We start from the raw sequence: 20067 nt of genomic DNA on the forward strand, positions 1-20067 counted from the left end.
CACAGTGACCACTGTTCTTCCCTAGAGTTTATTTGAATAGTGTTTTCCCTTTCTGTATTATTTTATTCAAAGCAAAAAATCAGTATGGTTCTGTGTGGAGACAAAAGAAACTGGAAGTTCCTCCTGTTCTTCTATGCAGTGTGTTAATTATTTATTTTTATAAGATACCTTAGATATTATGGTACTTCTACTTTCTAGAAATTTCTTGCCTTCATAATTTTTTTTTTTTTCCTAGCTTTAAATATTGTTCATTGTATCCTAATGTCACAGTTTCTGAAGTTGGAAATTTGTCTTTAATCCTACTCTTGTTATGCTTAAGAAGTAAAATGTATCCTTTCCCTCTCTCTCCCCTCTGCCTGTCATTTTCTCCAGTTAGAAATTAAATCTAGTCCTGAAAGACATAAAAACTCTGAAAGTCATATTGTAATTGGAAATAATAATTGACTAATTATTGGAATGTTTCTTGTGACTTAGTCAAAATTTTCTCCTGCTTATTCTCTGTTTGATATTCAAAATGTGTTTCATCTCTAGCAGTTCAAAAGCTTTATCTGAACACCATAAAGCTGCTTTGATATCAGCTGCTCCTTCAGTTTGGTGGGGTTTTTTTGTTTGTTTGTTTGTTTTCTGATGCTCAATATTGAAAACATTCATAGAACACTTGACTTTCTCTTTTTTGAAAGTTTTGTGGTCAGTTTTTCTACATGTGAAAATTATTTTAGCATCAAGCAATAACATTTTAATCTCAGTAAATGTTAAGGAATTGTATATTTAGAGGTGGTTATATGGATGTTGTATATCAAGACAAGAAATAAGTGGGTTATGAATTTCTAATTTAAAATGTACATTTTTACACTCTACCCTTTCATTTTTGCTCAATTTTACTGTTTTGGTGCTGTACATAGTCATCAATAATTAATAAATGTCGTCTTTTTTACAAAAATATTTTCCAAATGTAATAATGGTAAGCATATATATGACTACTGCCATAAATTCTTCATGCTGAAAGTCAGTCTGACGATGTCCAAATCAAGCTCCATAAAATTTTAAGTTTACATTGTTATTTTAAGCATCATCATTCATGTGTTTTTAATAGTTCTCTTTTTTCATACCAAAATCCTTATTTGAGCATGGACACTGTTGAAGCAGTCTACTCTTTAACTGTCATTTACTCTTCCTTTGGTTTATGTAGACCTTTGTTCTTAAGTCTAGATTTTCTTATTTGCTGACTTTACTTTCTTGATAAACTATGTGATCCTTACTTTGGATATGACATAATATTGTAAAACAAATTACTTATTGTACTCCTTAGAATTAAAGTAGGGTTTCAGTTCTTAAAATAGTAACTATTTTACACTAAACGAAAACAGTGATAAAGGACTGTCTAGGTCTTTTTATCCATTAGAAAAAAGGTTTGATAAATGTTAAACTACTGTAAAATAACAAATGTTACAAAAGTGAAGAGATTGAGTTATAAAAAATTAAAAGAAGTAGTATTAAACAAAATATTCAAGCTGCTTTTAAAAAACTTCAACACGTTGGGTACATCTGTTCTTTAGTTACAAATCTAGTATTTTCACTCTTTAACAAGAGGAATGTCTATACTGTGATCCAAGGGTGCTATTGGAACTTGAATAAACACTTGGAGCTAACTTTGAACTAGCTAATACAGGTTCTGAAGATAGCATAGAGCCACTAGTTGACTAACGGTTTACGGATATTTTTGGGGTAGTTAAAGAGTTGAATTCTTTCTTCTTACATTAGGGAACTGTGTTAAGCAAAGCATAGCTATGACTTTTTATCTCTCTGGCCCCAGAGAGATAATTTGTATATCCTAACTGGCTGAATTTCATATAGAAGAAGAAATAGGTTCTTTTGTGGATAAAATTAGTGGGTTTTTTTAAAGACTTTCAGATGGCAATCCTGTTCACTACCTTAAGTAAATTCTTTTCTGTTGATTGTATATCACCAAAGCTATTTACTTGCCGAGTAATAAAATAGATTTTGACTTAACCGGAATGTCTGCCTTTTCTGTTGAGTAATGTGAAAATGCTAGAGTTAGTCTTTCTGACCTGTTCTTGAAATATGGTAGTAGGTAGTGGGATAGCTGTGTTTGCTAGACGTGATTCAGTGTTAGAAGGATTGAATCTTTATTTGAGTTCAGAAGACTGATGTTACCAGTAGACCTGGGAGTGGTTTAAGAAGGAACACAATCTCTTTCTGGTGTTCTTACTGTGATGGAAGCTTAACCAATGTGTAACCAGGAACACAAGAGTCATAACCTGAGAAAGACAGCAGGTTAGGGGGACCCCGACTGTAGCCTAGTAGTTATAGTAGTTGTCTTGGGAAGGGACAGAACTGAGCTACTGACTCAAATTTTATACCATAATTAAATGTTTGAGAAGGTCTCTACTTCCAGTACCTCAGGATAGCCATTTTTAGCCAACATAGCTGATGGTAATTAGAGTGTGATTCAGGTGCCTAAATATAAGTGTCTACACAAATGTTGGTGTTTAAGTGTTCAGGAAGCTCCAGGGAGTCTGAGGATTCCTCAGATGATCAGATGAAGGTGACATGTTTAGAATCCCTTACCTGTGTTCACAAGATACTCACTTGTGTCAGTGTCCAAGCTCCCCATATAGACTCCTGAATTCAGCCGAAGCTGAGTCCCACCTCTGAATTCCTATTTCTGGCAAGTTTTTGGGCTAAGTAGCGTGTAGTGGGTTTAAGTTTTTGTTTTGAAATACTAGAAAATAAATTATCCGTTTTCAAAATATTTTTTGTCCAGCTTTAATAATTCTTGCGATCTTTTAGTTGGATATGTTATATTTGAAATTCATGCTCTACTTGCTTCTTAGTGTTCTGTTTGCATAGTGCCTATCAAGCATATTCTTTCTTTAAAAATGGTGTTTAAAAAAAGACTACAAAAATGTTTGTAGAATTGGCAAAAGATGATAGCTAGCAGTATTGTATCACTTGCTCTTTACACCCTCAGTTACATTAATTTGTGTGTTGCTTATTTACATTTTACTGTCTTCAGGCAGGAGTGTTGTCTTTGGAGTATACGGTAATGATGCATATGTAATATCATTTGCCTACAATAATACAAGCAACACAGAATCTGAGATTTTTAACCCTATTTTATTTTTCTTGATAGAATTTAATAAAACATCTTCCTGAACAAGAACAATTGAATGCATTGTCCAAGTTCAAGAGCGAGTATAATAATTTGTCTGAGCCAGAACAGTTTGGAGTTGTGGTGAGTTCTGTTTTGTTATAACTTTTTTTTTTTTGTCCTTTCCTAAAATACAGTTTTAATATAATACTATAGAAACAATACCAGCTGCTCCTTCCTAAATGTGAAGAGGTTCCAGACTGGGAGAAGAGTACAAGTGCTGCCTTTTAATCGGGCTTATGGTGGACATATCCATGCATGTGGAAGGCCTGATTCTTGGAATATTACTGTTGGAATGATTTGGGATCCTCTGTCTCTAAAAAAGTCATTTTGTTTACAAAAAAAACCCCCAAACCAAAAATCAGTGGTATTTTCTGTGGCAAAGTTTCACTGGGAGCTACAGAGCTATTTTTTAATTTCTATAGCTAGTTTGGCTCTACTTTTGTTTGCGTTAATAAATCTTAACTTTTTCAGTGAAGTTTTCTACACTGTTTTGCTTTCTATTCTCCATGTAAATGAGAAGAAAATACTGTAGTTATCATCATGTTTAACCTATTCTGCCTCCTTCCTCCTGTGTTTTATAGTATGTTCTGTCAAGAGTATTTGTAGTCACTTTTTCCATTTCCAGCAGGAAGATATGTTTATAATATCTCCCAGGTTGAATTAACAAAGGAAGACTGGAAGAGAGAAAAGAAAATACTGCTAGTTCAGTGCTGGCAGTTGATGCTTTCTGTGGAAATATAGTTTGGATATAATTTCTATATAGCTCATAATTCATGATTGTTAATTATTTCATGCAGACAAACACAGAATAAGGCTATTTCTTTTCCTGGGTGCATATATCTGTGCAAGTCTTTGATTTTTCTTGTCCACTCCTAGTGTTTTAAGCTAAGATGGTCATTGTTAGCATCATCTGGGAGGATTTCCGTGGGAGGGAATAAGTCTTTCAGTTGTATCTATGGGCTTCAGGAAAAGGAGTATCATGTCTTTGTAACACTAGGCACTTACTGTTGATAGTTATCTGTGTGGATATTAAATACCTGTACTTAAATATTGGAACAGCTGGAGTACAGGTGTGGGATATAAGAGCAGTGATTGCTATTCCGAATCAACTGGAGAACGTTGGTTTGGTCAGGAAACACTACTGCGTTGAATTGGTGCCAGTTACAGATGTGACATAGGCAGTCTTCTCTGAGTAAGGTGCTTGTAAAATAAAACTAGTTCTGAAGTGGTGCTTTTGCTGAAAACTGTTGCAGCTGTTCATTTTCGATCCATCTTTAACAAGAGTAACAGTCATTGTACATCTAATGTAATGCTGGTTTCTGTGTTCTTGGTAGTCTTCTAACTACACTCTGGGAGCAAGAAAAAAAGAGAAAACCACCACTGTTTTTAACACTTTTATTTATTTTCCAAGATTTTCATATATAGTTTTCTGACTGAAGCCAGATTATCAATTTCTCTTGGTCCAAATTTCTTAGTTACAAAAGCTAATGAAATCTTCTGCTTTTTATTTCTTGTTGAAGTGTTATCAGACATTGAAGGGTTCTATTTGTAGTTCCTCATTATTTTAACCCTACTTTATTTGATTAAATTATGACCACTTATCTCAAAAGGTCATTGAAGAGGTCTCTGAGATCCTTTAAAAGAAGTATTCTCCCTCAACAAAAAAAAATGCAGTCAAAACATATTTTGTTGTTTTATGAGATGTGAAACTAATACTTTCAGCATCTCTGTTGCTTGCAAAGAACACAAAAGGTCTGAAGTCAGAGAAATTATTACCTTTTCACTTGTTTTGTTATAAAATTTCTTATTCAATTCAGAAAATAGCAGTAGTTTCACAAAGGTAGGTTTCACAATGGTAAGTTTTAGGTTTGTTTTCAACCTAGTTTATATTACACAGCTTTAGAAAGAGAGAAACAGGGTAGCAGTTAAATCTACCATGACCAACAGATCTTAACCTTTTGGTGGTAAGAACTGGGAGGAGGCTGTGATAATGAACATTATGTTTGAATCAGTTCTTCAGGTGGAACTTTTGGGTTAAGTACTTAAATTTATAAAGGAGAGCTCCTACATTTGTTTACTGAGTTGTGGTAATCAACGTAAATTTAAGATGCATCAATATATTAATGTCTCTTAAAAAAAAAAAAGGGCAAAACCACTAAACCCTTGAAGAATCACTTTAATAATTTTTAAAAATAATTTACATTGACTTAAATTGTACCTTCTGATTTTTCAAATTCTCTTTAGATTTTCCATGGTTCTAGGCTTTGAATGTTTTTGTTTTCTCACTTGCATGTTATTTCACTTTCTTGAACATGTACTAATACTGCAGCTGATAAACAGTAGATGCTAATTGGGCATTCTTGGAATTTTATAGCCAGATCTATGGTATAGGAGGCTTCTTATCTGAGATAAGAGTTAGATCCTTCCTCTCACTTTCATCTTTGCTCCACAAATTTCTTCAAATCCTGTAGGGTGAAACAGCTATGTTAGATTATCCAAATTTCTTCCTTGTTCTAGAAATAAGTCTTCATCTTAAATGCCATTAAAACAGCTGATGAAATTAGAAGTCAGATGTGCTAGGTTTAGTCTGGAGTCCCACATGTTCAAAAATCTAAGTAATATATTGTAATACATACATTTCCTAAGAATATGTTTCTTCATAGGCCCATATCTCAGTAGTATATGAGATGGGTGGTGCCCTAGGAATGAAATTTCCTTGTGTAATGAATAAAAGCTGTTGATAAAGTTCCTGGCTCATTTGATCTAGAAGTTGAAATGTTTGGAGAAGAGTTGGTAAAGGACAAAAGGAAGGGGGAAAAAAAATCCTTGTTAGGAAGAGTGAGTATGATAAAGAAAACAAAACAATCTCTTGCATTTTTACATCTGCCATAGTCTTTTAATATAAATCTGGTTGACCCAGACATTTAGATGACACTGTGATAAGCAACACAGGAAAAGAGGAGAAAGCTAGTAATGGAATATTTTACAAAGACTTTGTCGAGCTCCATTTTCTGTTTGTGGTTTTGGGGTTTTTTTGTGCTATTTGGTGGCACAGATGAGAAGTCTTTCTATACTTGTCAGAATTGGACCCTTTTTATGTAAACGTTTTTGGGTTTTATGTTTAAGTTTTATGTAAATGTCAAACTTTTATTTTTTTAAAAGAAAAACTAATGGAGTCTATTCTGGAATTGAGCTCTAAAAATGCTGCACTTCTGGTCAATAATGTTAAAAGTTCATGGGTTTCCAGAAAATTTAATATTAGAAAACTGAAAGGATAGATTGTTAATGTAGAGGAGAAGTTCATATGTATGACTTACTGAGAAAATTGAAGTGCCCTGTGCTGAATAAAGTAGACTGAGCATGATGCTTCTCCCTGGTAACCTTGTTTCAAACTGTGTCTGCCAGGATGACAGAGATAAGCACATGTCTAAACTTCAGCAGCTTCATTTGAGTCTGACAAATTATGGCAAAATGCCAGTAAAGATGGATTTACACCAGTAAATTTGACCATGAACTGGACTGAGGGGTCGACACCTGTTTGACCGTGCCAAATCATTCCAACAGTAATATGTATGTAACTGTCTCATTGGGGAAGTACTTACATAGGACAATTACATGCAGGTTATGCATTTTAATCGAATTAGTAAAATACAAAGTTAAGTAGCAAACATATTTTTTACTTTATTATCAAGAATAAACTTTGATTCAAAAAAAGACATTTAAAAATTAATTCCACATAGGTTAAAGCTTGCTTTGCTATTTTTATTTCATCTTTGAGCCTCACCCAACTGACAAGTCTGTCTTTTGCTCTTCAAAAATGTCGGACTTACTACAGTTGGATATAATAACAACAGTAATAAATTTGAAATATAGCGTGTCAACATTTTCCAATTGATCAGGAACCCTCTAATACTTAATACAAGGTGTCTTCTGGAAAGAAACTTGCTTTATGGGGAAAAAAGTGTTTATTTTTTAACTTTTGCTGTCATCAGACCATCATAACAAGTATTTTTTTGTATTTTAAAGAATAATCTCTAGTTTAATTCTTTCAGAAAGACTCTTATAGTATTGGAGCATTTATTGGCAGAGGTTTTAATACCATTATTACTGTCTCTGTAATGCTAACAGTATCCTCACTATTGTACAACTGCAGAATTGGCTATCCTGATCAGTTTTGTCTAAAAAGGTACTTTAGTTGGCAAACAAAAAGGTATCATCTGCTTAATAACCAATGAATCTTCCTGGTATCAGTATAGTATTCTATGGTCTAACTCTCTTCTGCTGCATATATTGTTAAGTTTAATAAAATTTCTGAACACACTCTTACACATATTTGTGTTACTTAGTTCAGTCACTTTAATGCTTTAATTACTTCCCTTTCAGCACTATCTCTGTGTTATTTTGAAAATGAGGGTATACTTTAAAGCACCCCTGCAAGTTAATTCACATTTTTCTTAAATCTTAAGTAGTAATTCATTTTATGCCACTGTCCTTTTGCTGTGTTTTTTGAAATCCAGTGGTATTTCAGTAGAAACAAATATGAAATGATCTGGCTTAAGACAGTGATTGACTTGTATCGATTGACAAGGTGCAACATTGTTGGTGGACATTTTTAACTGTTAGTTATTTCTTTCAGATGTACCTATTCAGTTAGATGGGACTGTCAGTCTGACGAGAAGAGCTAGACCAGGAGCACTGTAGGTCCTGTTTTGCTGGATGTGGCCCAACTGATTTGCCTCAATTTTTTAAGATTAATTTATCAATGTGATAACTCAGAAAAATGTTGCATTAAATAATAAGAGTTCTTATATCTCAAAAGTTGGTGGAGTTTCTTTTTTGAAGGAACAACCAGATTCCCACTGAACAGTGCAAGGGTGTGCTTTCCCTAGTTTTCCATGCAAAGCATTAAAAAAAGGCATGAACAAAATCAAACCCCATCATTAGGCACAATTTTTCTAGTGTCACACCTTCTATGTATCTAGTAGAGCTGACTTCAGAGAACAAGCTACAATCAGTTTTTAACATGAAACATTTTTCATTTCTCTTGGAGGAGAGAAGTTTTGAATAAGTCACTTTTTTTACTCTTTGAATATGGAATCTTATGCATCTTCAATCTCCATCAGCCTCTCTTGTATCTTTTGTTTTATTCTGACTGGGGAGTGGGCTGAGAACTTCTACTCATTTCTTCAAGAACTGCTGTTGACACAAATATGAATCTTCTCAGTATAGCTGGTTTTGGTTTTTTTGCTTAAAATTGCTGGTTCATGCCTCATTTGTTGGTATTTTCAAATGAGGAGAATCAAGCTTAGACACACAATACAAGACATTCAGGTGTATATTTTAGGCGAGTAGTGTCTTGTAGTTATGGTATTTCAGAGAATTTGGAGATGCCCTGTTAATTTGCTCTCAAGTTGTGATTAAGGGAAAGACTAAACTATTTGACTCCCAAGGAAGAGCCTAAGTAGTGAATAAACTGATAATTACTACTTGTGTGATAATAAAAAAATTTGAAATGGAAACCTTCTTTTATCCTTCTGACTTTGAATTCAAAGTCAAAATTTGGTACTCTGAAAGAAACAGCTAGACACTTACTGAAATACTGGCATGCTGTGACTGTTACAGTATTGTATGTTTTACTTCAACTGAAATTAATGAACTTTTGTTGTTGGCTTAAAGACGTTGAGGGCATGACTCTCAACAGTTCAGGTTCCCTTCATGAGTGTGGCTTGTGATTTTTGTAGTGACTCTATGGGTTGCTTTTGTGGTTTCTGCAACTGTCCTCTTTTTTAAGTTACTTTGCACTTTGTTTTCTGTTCATTCAGCAGTAAGTGTAAAATAAATTCTTTATTACCCTTATCTTCTCTTCCAGACTTTAGGTTTTCTTTAGATAAACTACTTTATTTTCCTGTATGTTCGTTCTTTCACTTACTTCAGGCTGATGTCTCAGAATATAGATATTATCACCTATAACTGTGGAGTTTGGCTTTTAGGTTTTTTTTTTGGCTTGCACGCATCCATGAACTATTTTATGAAAACTATATTAAGTCTGTTCCACTTATTAAGCACTTTAACTTAGCTTCGTAGTATTAACTTAATTTGATGTTGTTTTGAATGCTGTATTTTATTGCTTAGATTCTTGATGAAGTATGCTTGTGCTTGCTGGAATTTAAATATTCAATTTCATTTTGGTTTTGTATAGTTCTTGTTCTGTACTTAGTGCAATAAACTTCCTCCTAAAGTAATTTAACCTTCAGATTATATTCCTGGAGGTTTCATTGATTATGACTGATATTGGGTGATATATTCTATAAAGCTTGTTAATGATGAAGATTATCTTTGTGTTTAGAAATGAGTAGTCATATGACAGCAGACTTGCAATGAGAGACCCATCTGATGAATGGGGTTTTGGCTAGATGATCGTCTTGGTAGGTTACTGTTGACAGAAGGCTGGGGGTTTTGGTGTTTTTTAAATTGTTTTTATTGGTGCTTTCTCCAATGGGCAGTATAAGTATTATGTTGCTTTAGGACTTAAAACATTTAGCAATGTTGATTTGTTTTGCAGATAGTTCTTTCCTACTGAGAAAAAAGTATTGGTTTACAGAATATTTTTTTCTAATTTTGGGCGTAGTAGCTGTCATCGTATCAAATAAACAATGTTTACCGCGTAGACTATTTAATAATGTCGATCTCATTTGTTTTCAGTTAAGTTGATATAATAGTTACTAGTTGGATTTATTAATCATTACTGATACTTTAAATGTAGTAATCTGTTTAATGGATTTTCATTGACGAATTATTGCCATACCACCATTCAAGCCCTGCTGCTGAGTACAGGTGTATATTTGGATTTCATCTGAAACAAGACCCAATGTGTTCATGTCAGAAAGATGTTTTGCATTTCAGACATCTTTCTCCAAAGGCTGTTGTTCTTATGTAGTCTTATTCAGCCCTAGAAGATTTCATTATACCTAAGGTATACAATATAGCTTATTTCCTTGAGTCTTTTGCATAAGAGATGTTGAAAGTGCTGAGACACTGAACTATTTTACTAAAATTTATTGGCCAAAGAAGAAATTGTGTTACTGAAGTATAGTGATTAAATATCTTTCTACCACGCAAACAAGATGATAAAACACTGAAGAATTGTTGCAGTCCTTTTTGATTTTGTCTGTGATTCTTTTTTTTTTTTTTTTTTTTTGATCCTCACAGTTGAGTGAATTGGAAACCACTGGTAAGATTTTGAATATTGTAAAAATGTGATAACTAAACTCACATCACATATCTTATAAGTTTTTTGAGTATTCTATTGGAAGAAGACTTGGAATCACAGAAATAATAAACTAGAAATAAATGTTAGGATGTCACCCAATAGGTTAGAATTTTTTTAAAGAAAACTAAAGAGTATTAACCAAATGGCGATTTATCCCAGTTTAAGAAGATATTTTGTACTAAATAACAATTGATATTTCTGAAATAAATAACCAGACTTTGGAAATCATTGTTACAAATAAAGCCTTTTTTTAACTTCACATTTTTTTGTTTGACATTTCTAAATCAGGCATGGGCAATTGTATGTTAACTACAAAACTAATACTTACCTGACTCCACTTTTTGTTTTGAACTATGCTATGTAACTTTTTTTTGCAAAAGGTTTGTAAAAGAGGATTAGGCATGTGTATAAAGAATTTCCTGCACTATTAGAGCAGTATAAGGTAATTCTTTTGTTTGTATGACAAAGATTGAGGAAGAAATTTTCTGTAGGACAAGTCTCATGCTTTAACCATCTGCAGTATTTTTCCAAAACGCCCAATATTAGGCACTTATGTCCATTGACTCATATAGCAGTTGTTTTACATTTGTCATCTTCACTTTTTTGATGATCCCAGATTTTGTTGTCAGCCAGATTTAAATTTTTTAACTCTTGTTTTCTTTTTAATGCAAACAGTTTGGCACTTAGTTTGTCTGTCTTTGCCAAATATTTATCTCCTTAATTTTTTTACAAGTAGAAACACTTGTCCATGTACTGTTATCTTCATTCATGCTTGCAGTAACTTCTTTCTCTCTGAATTTTTTACTTCAAAACTCAATCCATTGCATATTCTTCAGAATACATCCTAGCTGTCATTTACACATTCACTCTGCTGTATCAATATATCCAATGTCTCTTATCCAAATATAAGTTTAGCTATGTTTTTACTTCTCTTCATTCCTGTTATAGCATTGATGGTTTATGTTTTCTTTATATTCCACTGTTGATGATGAGCTCACTGCTGGTTTTTGTCATTCTATCTTCCTCATGTAAAAAAAAATTCTACTTCTTTTTTTCTTACTTTTTTTTTCCCCCCCCAATTTCCTTCTCACCATTCCTCTCTAGCTGGTTAAAGTTCCTTATCTTGATTGTGTAAAATTCTTAAAGGTTGGTCTCTTTCAAAACTGCATTCTACAAAGTAGTGGTCCTGTCTGTATGAAATTCTCAGTCGCTTCTTCCAAACACCAAGGCCTACTAGCCTTGAGTGTATTTATCAGCCCCATTGTTTTGTCCTTTTGCTGAAGCCCTGACAGCTTCACTGCCTCTGTTTTCTCTCATAGTTTCATGAAATCCTGGACAATTTCCTGCCAGAAGTTCAACAGTTTCTCATATTTACTTGCACATAATTATATTGTCCCCTGTTCTAGCTATTATTTGGTCATCTTGAGTTTCAGCTTCCTTTTGACTTCCTTTGACTTCCTTTTGACTGAGACAGAAACCAATACGCATAGCTATTTTAGCTGTGTGGTTGGTTGATTGGTTTTTGTTTGTTTGTTTTTTCCCTCTTGGCACAAGTCTCAGGGTGTTGTGTGACTTTCCAGGGGCAACAGAGCCTGCCTTTGGTTATGTGAGTTAAGCTAACATCTAACATTGCTTCAGTTCCACTCCATTAGAGTATATTTTTTCTTTGTACTCCAGGCACTGACAGTGTTCTGGCATGAGTCCACTGTTGACTTACCTGGGGACAGCTCTGCTTTTCTTAACTCTTGCTTAGGCCACCTAAAGCCACCATTTGGCTGCCAAGTGAAGGTGCTGATAACTTCAGAAAAAGTAATGTTCATTTAGATATTCACTTGAGAGAAACTTAAAAGGAAAAACACCACCATGGGTAATCTTAAGTATAAAGAACAGGTAAAATACAGGGGTTTGGACCGTGGTGGTGCAATTCAACTTCACAGGAAAAGAACTTAGGGATGACAAAATACAAGAAAAATATAGTTATGTTGAAGAAAGCAGAAGCTAAAAGTTTCTAGATCAGGTGGTTTATTGAGAAATGTGACTTGTAGAGTAGTTTTTCAACAAGAACCCTTATTAACCTTTTTTAATGACAGATTATCTTGTAAATAAATGAGAAGACCAAGTTAAATGCTATTCTGAGTTATGGTTTACAGTTATGTAGTTGTGCAATGGAGATCACTTGCGCAACTACAGCATAATTAAGAATGTGATCCGATAATACAGTGGTATTTTCAGGCAAGCAATGTTAGGCCCTTTTAAGAGACATAGTGTGAGAAAAGAAATAATATGTGCTTATTTGAAGGACTGCTAGAGAGTTGAAAAATAAACCATTGTTCATTATAATTGTTTTTAATAAAGCTATAATAGATATGTGTGAGTCAACATTTGTTCAGTGCTTTTTGAATGTAAAATATTCAAGTACTAAAGATTATCTTCTATTGTTCATTTGTATTAATTAGATCTGAGTCATGAGGTTTTTTCTGAGATATTAAAAATGTAAGGGTCATGAAGCAACTGATAAGGGCATCTTATTGCTTGCTTGTTTGAAGTAAACTTTCTGAACTTTCTTCTAAGTTGAAGGATAAATACAAAAGAGAAGTTTACGGTAGCCTAAAGCTTTTAGTTTCAGACTTGAATGGAAAAAAAACCCTAGGAAAAAAACCTCTGTGTGAGATTTTATGGAGAAGGAAAAGTGGTTTTTTACTTAGAAAAACTTGATATAAATTGATTTTTACCTGCTCAGTCTCTTATAGTTTTGATTCACTTGTGCTGTCATACCCCCATCCTTTGGAGCATCACCATGTGTGTGTCTGAGCAGTCTGGCCAGGATCGCTGATGTGCAGCACAGAGGATAAGGGACTCTCTCAACACCATATTATGCCTCTGTGGTGGTTCTTGATTGGTGACAGCAAGCTTTTTTGGACAGATCTTTTATATGATAAGAAGTCATCAGTTGCCATGAGGCTGTCTTTACCTCAGAATCTCCTAACTTCTGGAATCTATGTTTAAAATACATGCTTACAGTTTACTGGTGGGCTAATAAGAAAAGGAATAATTATAGAATATCTTGAGTTGGAAGGGACCCATAAGGATCATCGAGTCCAACTCCTTGCTCCTCGCAAGACTACCTAAAACTAGATCATATGCCTAAGGGTGTTATCCGGATGCTCCTTGAACTCTGAGAGGCTTGGTGCCATGACCACTTCCCTTGCGAGCCTGTTCCAGTGACCAACCACCCTCTCAATGAAGAACCTTTTCCTCATGTCCAACCTGAACTTCCCCTGATGCAGCTTCATTCCCTTTCCTCATGTGCTGTCGCTGGTCACCAGAGAGAGGAGATCAGCACCTCCATCTCCGCTGACCCTCGTGAGGAAGTTGTTGACTGTGATGAGGTCACCCCTCAGCCTTCTCTTCTCTAAGCTGAACAGACCAAGTGACCTCAGCTGCTCCTCAAAAGTATGGCCCTCGAGACCTTTTACCATCTTGGTCACCCTCCTCTGGACACCCTCTAATAGTTTGATGTCCTTGTATTGAGGCGTCCCAAGCTGCACCCAGTACTTGAGGTGGGGCCGCACCAGTGCAGTGTAGAGTGGGACAACCACCTCCCTCGACCACCTAGCTATGCTGTGCTTGATGCAGCCCAGGGCAGGGTTGGCCCTTTTGGCTGCCAGGGCACACTGTTGACTCGTATTCAACTTGCCCCTGCAACCTGCTGGGAATGCTGAGAAGAAATACAGCTCATTCTGTTGACCCTTGTGGTGCTGTGTCTTCTGCTGCTTACATGCACACATTTCTATTTGTATCAACCTTAATATTTCTGTTAAAGAAAAGTACAGCAGGAAGAAATCACATCGAACTAATAATGTAGCCAGAGTAAAAAGGGCTTTTGTGAATGTTTATCCTGCAGACAGGAAGCGCCACCATGAAAAAGAAGACCTTGAACACGTTTTACTCACTTGTAAAACCTGTTCAGCAAGAAACATGCGCTTGAAAAAGAACTTGTTGACAGACAACTCTTCTTTTTATTTGTGTAGTAAATACAGTGTTTGAAAGACTATGGGAATGATAAATATACAGCTTAAATATTTCAGATAAGTTGACATTAATTTACATTTCAAACAATACTTTGGGGGGGGTGGATACACTATGCTTTCTTTGTGTCGGAAACATCATAATTCAGATGACAGTAACCATCCTCTTGTTATGTTGCTCTGTTGTGACTGACTCTTGAACAATTTCCTTTTTTGCTGGGTACCTCTTTTTACTAAACAGTTTTTGCCTAGTATAGGTTGCTTAATGAGAATGAAAAATAATTTAGGAACACTGGTAAGGTGGATTTTATTAGTGGATTAATGGTAAATGGTAACACAGAAAGATATCCCGTTTTTTTAGTTAAGCTTCTCTCAGGTTTTGTTCACACAAGTTATAATTTTAAATTCAGAAAAAGAGATTCTGGAATGACAGAGGTTTACTGACTTCATCTGCATTGCTGTTTTATGCTGAAAATACTTGAGGCAAATGTTGGATGCATTTGGGTTTTTTTCTTACTCTTCAATATATTTGTATTTGAGAGGAAGCAAAATAATGTTGATTAAGATAGCTTGTTGCAGGTGATGATTCAGAGAATCCACATAGCTTTTACATTTTGTATGAGGTCTGAAATCCTTTATTCTTTTTGATCTGTAAGTGTTATTTTGCATATGCTGTCCTTCGTGTCCTTGGTGGCCTTTCTTTTTTTTTGTACTGAAATAATTCAGGGAATAGTAGGGACCAAAACCATCCAACTTCAGTTCTCATAAATTTATATATTGTTTTTTGTTGTGGTTTAACCCCAGCCAGCAACTAAGCACCACGTAGCTGCTCACTCACTTCCCCCCCATCCCACTGGGATGGGGGAGAGAATTGGGAAAAAAACAAGTAAAACTTGTGGGTTGAGATAAGAACAGTTTAACAGAACAGAAAGGAAGAAACTAATAATGGTAATGATTAATAAAATGACAATAATAATAAAATAATTGGAATATACCAAACAAGTGATGCACAATGCAATTGCTCACCACTCACTGACTGATGCCCAGTTAGTTTCCGAGCAGCGATTTCCATCCCCCGCAGGCCAACTCCCCCCAGTTTATATACTGGGCATGATGTCACATGGTATGGAATATCCCTTTGGCCAGTTTGGGTCAGGTGCCCTGGCTGTGTCCTGTGCCAACTTCTTGTGCCCCTCCAGCCTTCTTGCTGGCTGGGCATGAGAAGCTGAAAAATCCTTGACTTAGTCTAAACACTACTTAGCAACAACTGAAAACATCAGTGTGTAATCAACATTATTTTCATACTGAACCCAAAACAACACTATACCAGCTACTAGGAAGAAAATTAACTCTATCCCAGCAGAAAACAGGACAGTTTTGGATATTATGCAGTATTTTGAAAGTAACTTTCTGATCCACTTTGTATCCCACTATTTTTAGCAGTTGTGGGGATTATAAATCACTAGATGGTATTTTAAGGCTGTGTCTGTACTAATCAACTAAAAAGCACTGGAGAATGCTTTTGGACATTAAATCTTAATTGTCCATAGTGCTAAGTTAGAATAGAGACGGGTATGCTTTTGGCCTGTGCAGAATTGCACTTTCCCAGTTTCTGGGCGCAGGTTGGGAGATAGCAAGAGATCTCAAGAGCTGGGCATCTGGGCAGATGGTTCAGGACTGAAGAATAAGAGAGGCAGATGGGTTCATTAAGGCAAGTTCTAATGGTTACAAAGCATATCTTGCCTTTTTCACCATGGGGAAGACAGAGCAGCACATCATAGGGGAGCTGGGTACACGCATGTTCCAGCTGTTCAGAACTTGAGTGTCTAGCAGGCATCCCTGCATCTCTCGGGCCTGACATCGCATGGCGTTTTTGGAGGCACAGAGGTGCATGGCAATGTTTGGTCCCACATCAGGTGGCTCCAGATCTTTGCTCCCACCCTCCCCAAGTTACTTTGGGATGCAGTTTATATAGATGAGTGCTAGAATACTCAAAATATAGTTGGATGTTGTTATTAGAGGTTAGGCTTTCTTGCTGCTCCAGCTAAGAATGTTCTGTAACTATAGTTCCCCACCAATTCCCCAGCAGCACACATCCACCTCTCCCCACTCTCTTGCCCACACAACAATGCTAAGGCTTCAGGCCTATCCATGCCAATGTATGTTAACTACCTATTGCACCAGGAACCATTCCCAAAAGTAGTTCTGATTTGGTTATGCTGCATGGAGGGAGCTGTGTCCAGTAGTAAGCATGTAAACTCATCAGTGCCTGTAATCCTTAGTGGTGTAAAATAGTCCTGGATATGTTTATTAATATGGTTTTAAATCCGTAAGGGCAATTCCGTTTAAGAAATCATAATTTTGACATTCTTTATAAACACTTTTGATGTAAGAAGTTGCTAATACTTGTCAGGATGTTATTAGTGGACATTTGACCTCAGGTATAGGCAACTGTGCTAGGAGTCTCACACCTGAGAAAAGCATCTCAAGAGCCACGTGTGATTGATAGCTCTTGCTTTATTTCTTTTCTTAAAACTTGAGATATTTGGAAATATGTTCCCATATTGTCTGGGAGTGAAAAAAAAAAAAGCCAGATTTTTCCTTGATCACTTTTATTTACTCAAAGATAAAATTGAGGGAGTTATGAAATATTGTTTCAGAAATAATTAATGCCCAGACCTTGTGAAATACAGTGATAGCTAACCCAAATAGAATTTGGCAAGCAATCCTCACGTGGCTTCACAGCTTCTTCGTTGATGGATGTGTTTTTAATGAGTTCGTACCAAAGGAAAAGATTTCACTAGAGTAAATTGAAGATTAGAGTGAGGCCTGATGAAGGCTAGTTTGTCTTAAATAATTCAGCAGACACTTAAAATGATCAATTCCATATTCAGCTGATGGTTTCACCTGTATGTCCTCATTGAGGATAACTCAGAATGTATTAATGTTTTTCACTGTTGTCTGGAAAATATCATACTATCACTGTATCTGCAGAGTTGTACTCTGCCTTTCCTAATACTTGATGCTTTGGCGCAGCCATACCTAGGGACGTATCAGTTTGTTTAAAATCCTGAAGTGGTGAGGTGAGTCTGTGCTGTGAGATATTTTGATTGTGTTAATTTCATTCTGTAAACCTTACCTTCTTCTGTTGTCTTCTAGAAGTCATGTGTATCTGCTGCTCTGCCTTGTCACTGTTCTCTCAGTAATTCCAGTCTTTCCAGGAGTGTTGCTAAAGGTTAACTTTCTATTATCTGCTATCTGTGACCGTTTAAAAAATCTTTATGGCAAATTGCAGTCAGGTTATTTATGCTGTTTAGAGGGAGAACATCCTTAACTCCTGTAATGTTGGTCTCTTTCAAACCTTGAACCTGGATAGGATGGAGAACCAGGCTCCAGAAATATCTTCTGAAAGTGGCCATCATGATCTGCACTGATCTGAGTGTTTGCAATTGTGATTGGATTGGATTATATTATTTCCTCTGTATCACTTGAAAGATTGTGATGCTGAATAATAGAGGAACATTCCTGTAAAAGATTCAGTACCAGCAGGTCTCACTCCTATCCCTCTTAAGTTCTAGTAAAACTGTTTTGGGTAGCTAATCTAAAGAATAGGTTAAAAAAAATTGTCTTATTGTTGTCTGATGTTAATTCAGATGGCTGGAATTGGTTTGTTGTTGTTTCTTCTAGCACACACATAGGCTCTTTCAGTTTTTTTCTTGGCAGACATCTCTACAACTTCAGATCAGTAAGGTTGTTTGTCTGAAGGGTCCTCATCTTTTGCCTCCAGCCGTTCGCTTTGCAGATTCCTCTAAATGTCTCAAGAGCCTGTCCTGAATCTGATTTGATGCTTTTGCTTCACTAGAAGTGTAAGCAATCCTCTAATGTTCATGTTGTGATGTGAACATCTTAAGAAAAACATTTCTGTTTTGAGTAAGGACCATGAAAATACATGATTGTGCCATTTTGACTTTCAGCAGCTGCAAGGGTTTCTTGGAATTTAGCCACCTAAACTGAGCAAGGCATCCAAATAACTGGCTGATGTAGGGCAGCTGCGCTGGAAGGATCTTGAGGCTAGTCAGTACCTCTTAGATCCCTGGAGCTTGAAATTACTATGCAGGTATTTCACGTATTCCAGCTTCAGACTTTAGAGCTCAATGGAGCTCCTATGGAGCCCAAGTGCATTAGCATTTACTTTCCCTGTGATCATTTTGTAGAACTGGGGAACTTTCTCCAATCTATGCAAGCTGTCTTCCACAGCATTCACTTATGTGACACTTCATGTCAGACTGTTTTTGCCATAGATTATCTGTGGTTCCAAATACACTAAATAACCATACGGATAAAAATTCCACAGCCATTATTGAATTCCCTGTTGTCAGGACCACAGAAGATCTATAGTGGAATGCTTTTTTCCTTACCAGTACTATCATCATAGATGCATACCTTCCTGCTTAGGAAATTAAATTGGACACTTTGTTGGGTCAGTAGAGAAGACTATACTAAATATGAATGTGCTAGACATCTGAGCTTTTTTGAAATGGGTCGTGTCTGTCACATCCAAGACATCACAATCAGCTGCTGCTGTGGTCTGTTACCACTGTGTATTGCTTAAATAATTACATCGCATCAAATTCCACTTTTATGTTGGAGTTATGGTTGTTCAGCCTGATGGAAAGTACGAAGCCTGCTGTTGTGGTTTTCAGACATTGCCATCCAGACCTTAATCATCTGTCTGCACCTTCATGGCCTGTTTGTTGGGAGACTCAGAGTAATATTGTAGACTTACTTTTCATTAGGAGGTGAGTTCCTGAATGTAGCCAGACAGATCACGAGGCATTTATTTTAGAGCTAAGGTGATCAGATTTTTCAATCTAGAATACAGCTAGGTCTGTTTTACATTTAGAAAATTTTCTCCATTTGGTTTGATATTATATTATTCTATTTTTCAATTCCTCAATGACTTCTGCCTTTGACTTCTGGTATGAATTTATTTGTTTCTATCTGGCTAATTAGAGGTTTTACAGAGGATTTTTACCTATATTAAACTCTTGACTTGGTTTCCCATGAGTGAAGCTTTTCAGTTTAGTGGCATCTGCTCCATATGTACCTTTTTAAAAATAAAAACCTGACTTCTGGTAGATCTCTCAAAAATAGAAGAATTTGGGAAACTCAGACCCTCCCACTCTTGGATGATTCCTGTTTAGGAAAATACCATTGTCTAAGTTTAACTTGGAGAAACAAAAGCTGTCTCTACGTTCCGTTCTGATCAAGATGTCAGTAAATCTAATTGTATTTTTTTGGATAAGACAAAAAAAGTCACCTCTTTCTTTTTATGGTAGAATATACCTATCTGAATTTCAGCATGAAGACCGTAAACTCAGCTTATTTTGACAACTGTGTTGTAGCCCCCATTGGCAATTTAGATGTATTTCATAAGACAGGTGACTTCTGGAGTACTCAAAAGGAATCCCCCCATTTCTGAGATCTGCAGACCGGCCTTGCCGGTCCATCTTTGTTGAACATAATGCCATCAAAAACAGTACCAGGGATTTCTGCACTGTATATCAGTGCACTGTCATCCACAAGACAAGAGA

At 35.8% G+C, this 20067-nt stretch overlaps 1 protein-coding gene across 1 annotated transcript in view; it reads left to right on the plus strand.

Moving 5' to 3' along the window:
• DIAPH3 (diaphanous related formin 3) overlaps nt 1–20067 on the plus strand; it is a 238607-nt gene that overhangs the window by 107232 nt on the left and 111308 nt on the right. The window contains exon 20 of the mRNA XM_075046101.1: nt 3155–3256. Within this exon, the coding sequence (XP_074902202.1) occupies nt 3155–3256 (102 nt within the window). The remainder of the gene's footprint in view (nt 1–3154; nt 3257–20067) is intronic.

The sequence above is a fragment of the Buteo buteo genome, chromosome 14 (genome assembly GCF_964188355.1).
Source record: "Buteo buteo chromosome 14, bButBut1.hap1.1, whole genome shotgun sequence".
NCBI lineage: Eukaryota > Metazoa > Chordata > Aves > Accipitriformes > Accipitridae > Buteo > Buteo buteo.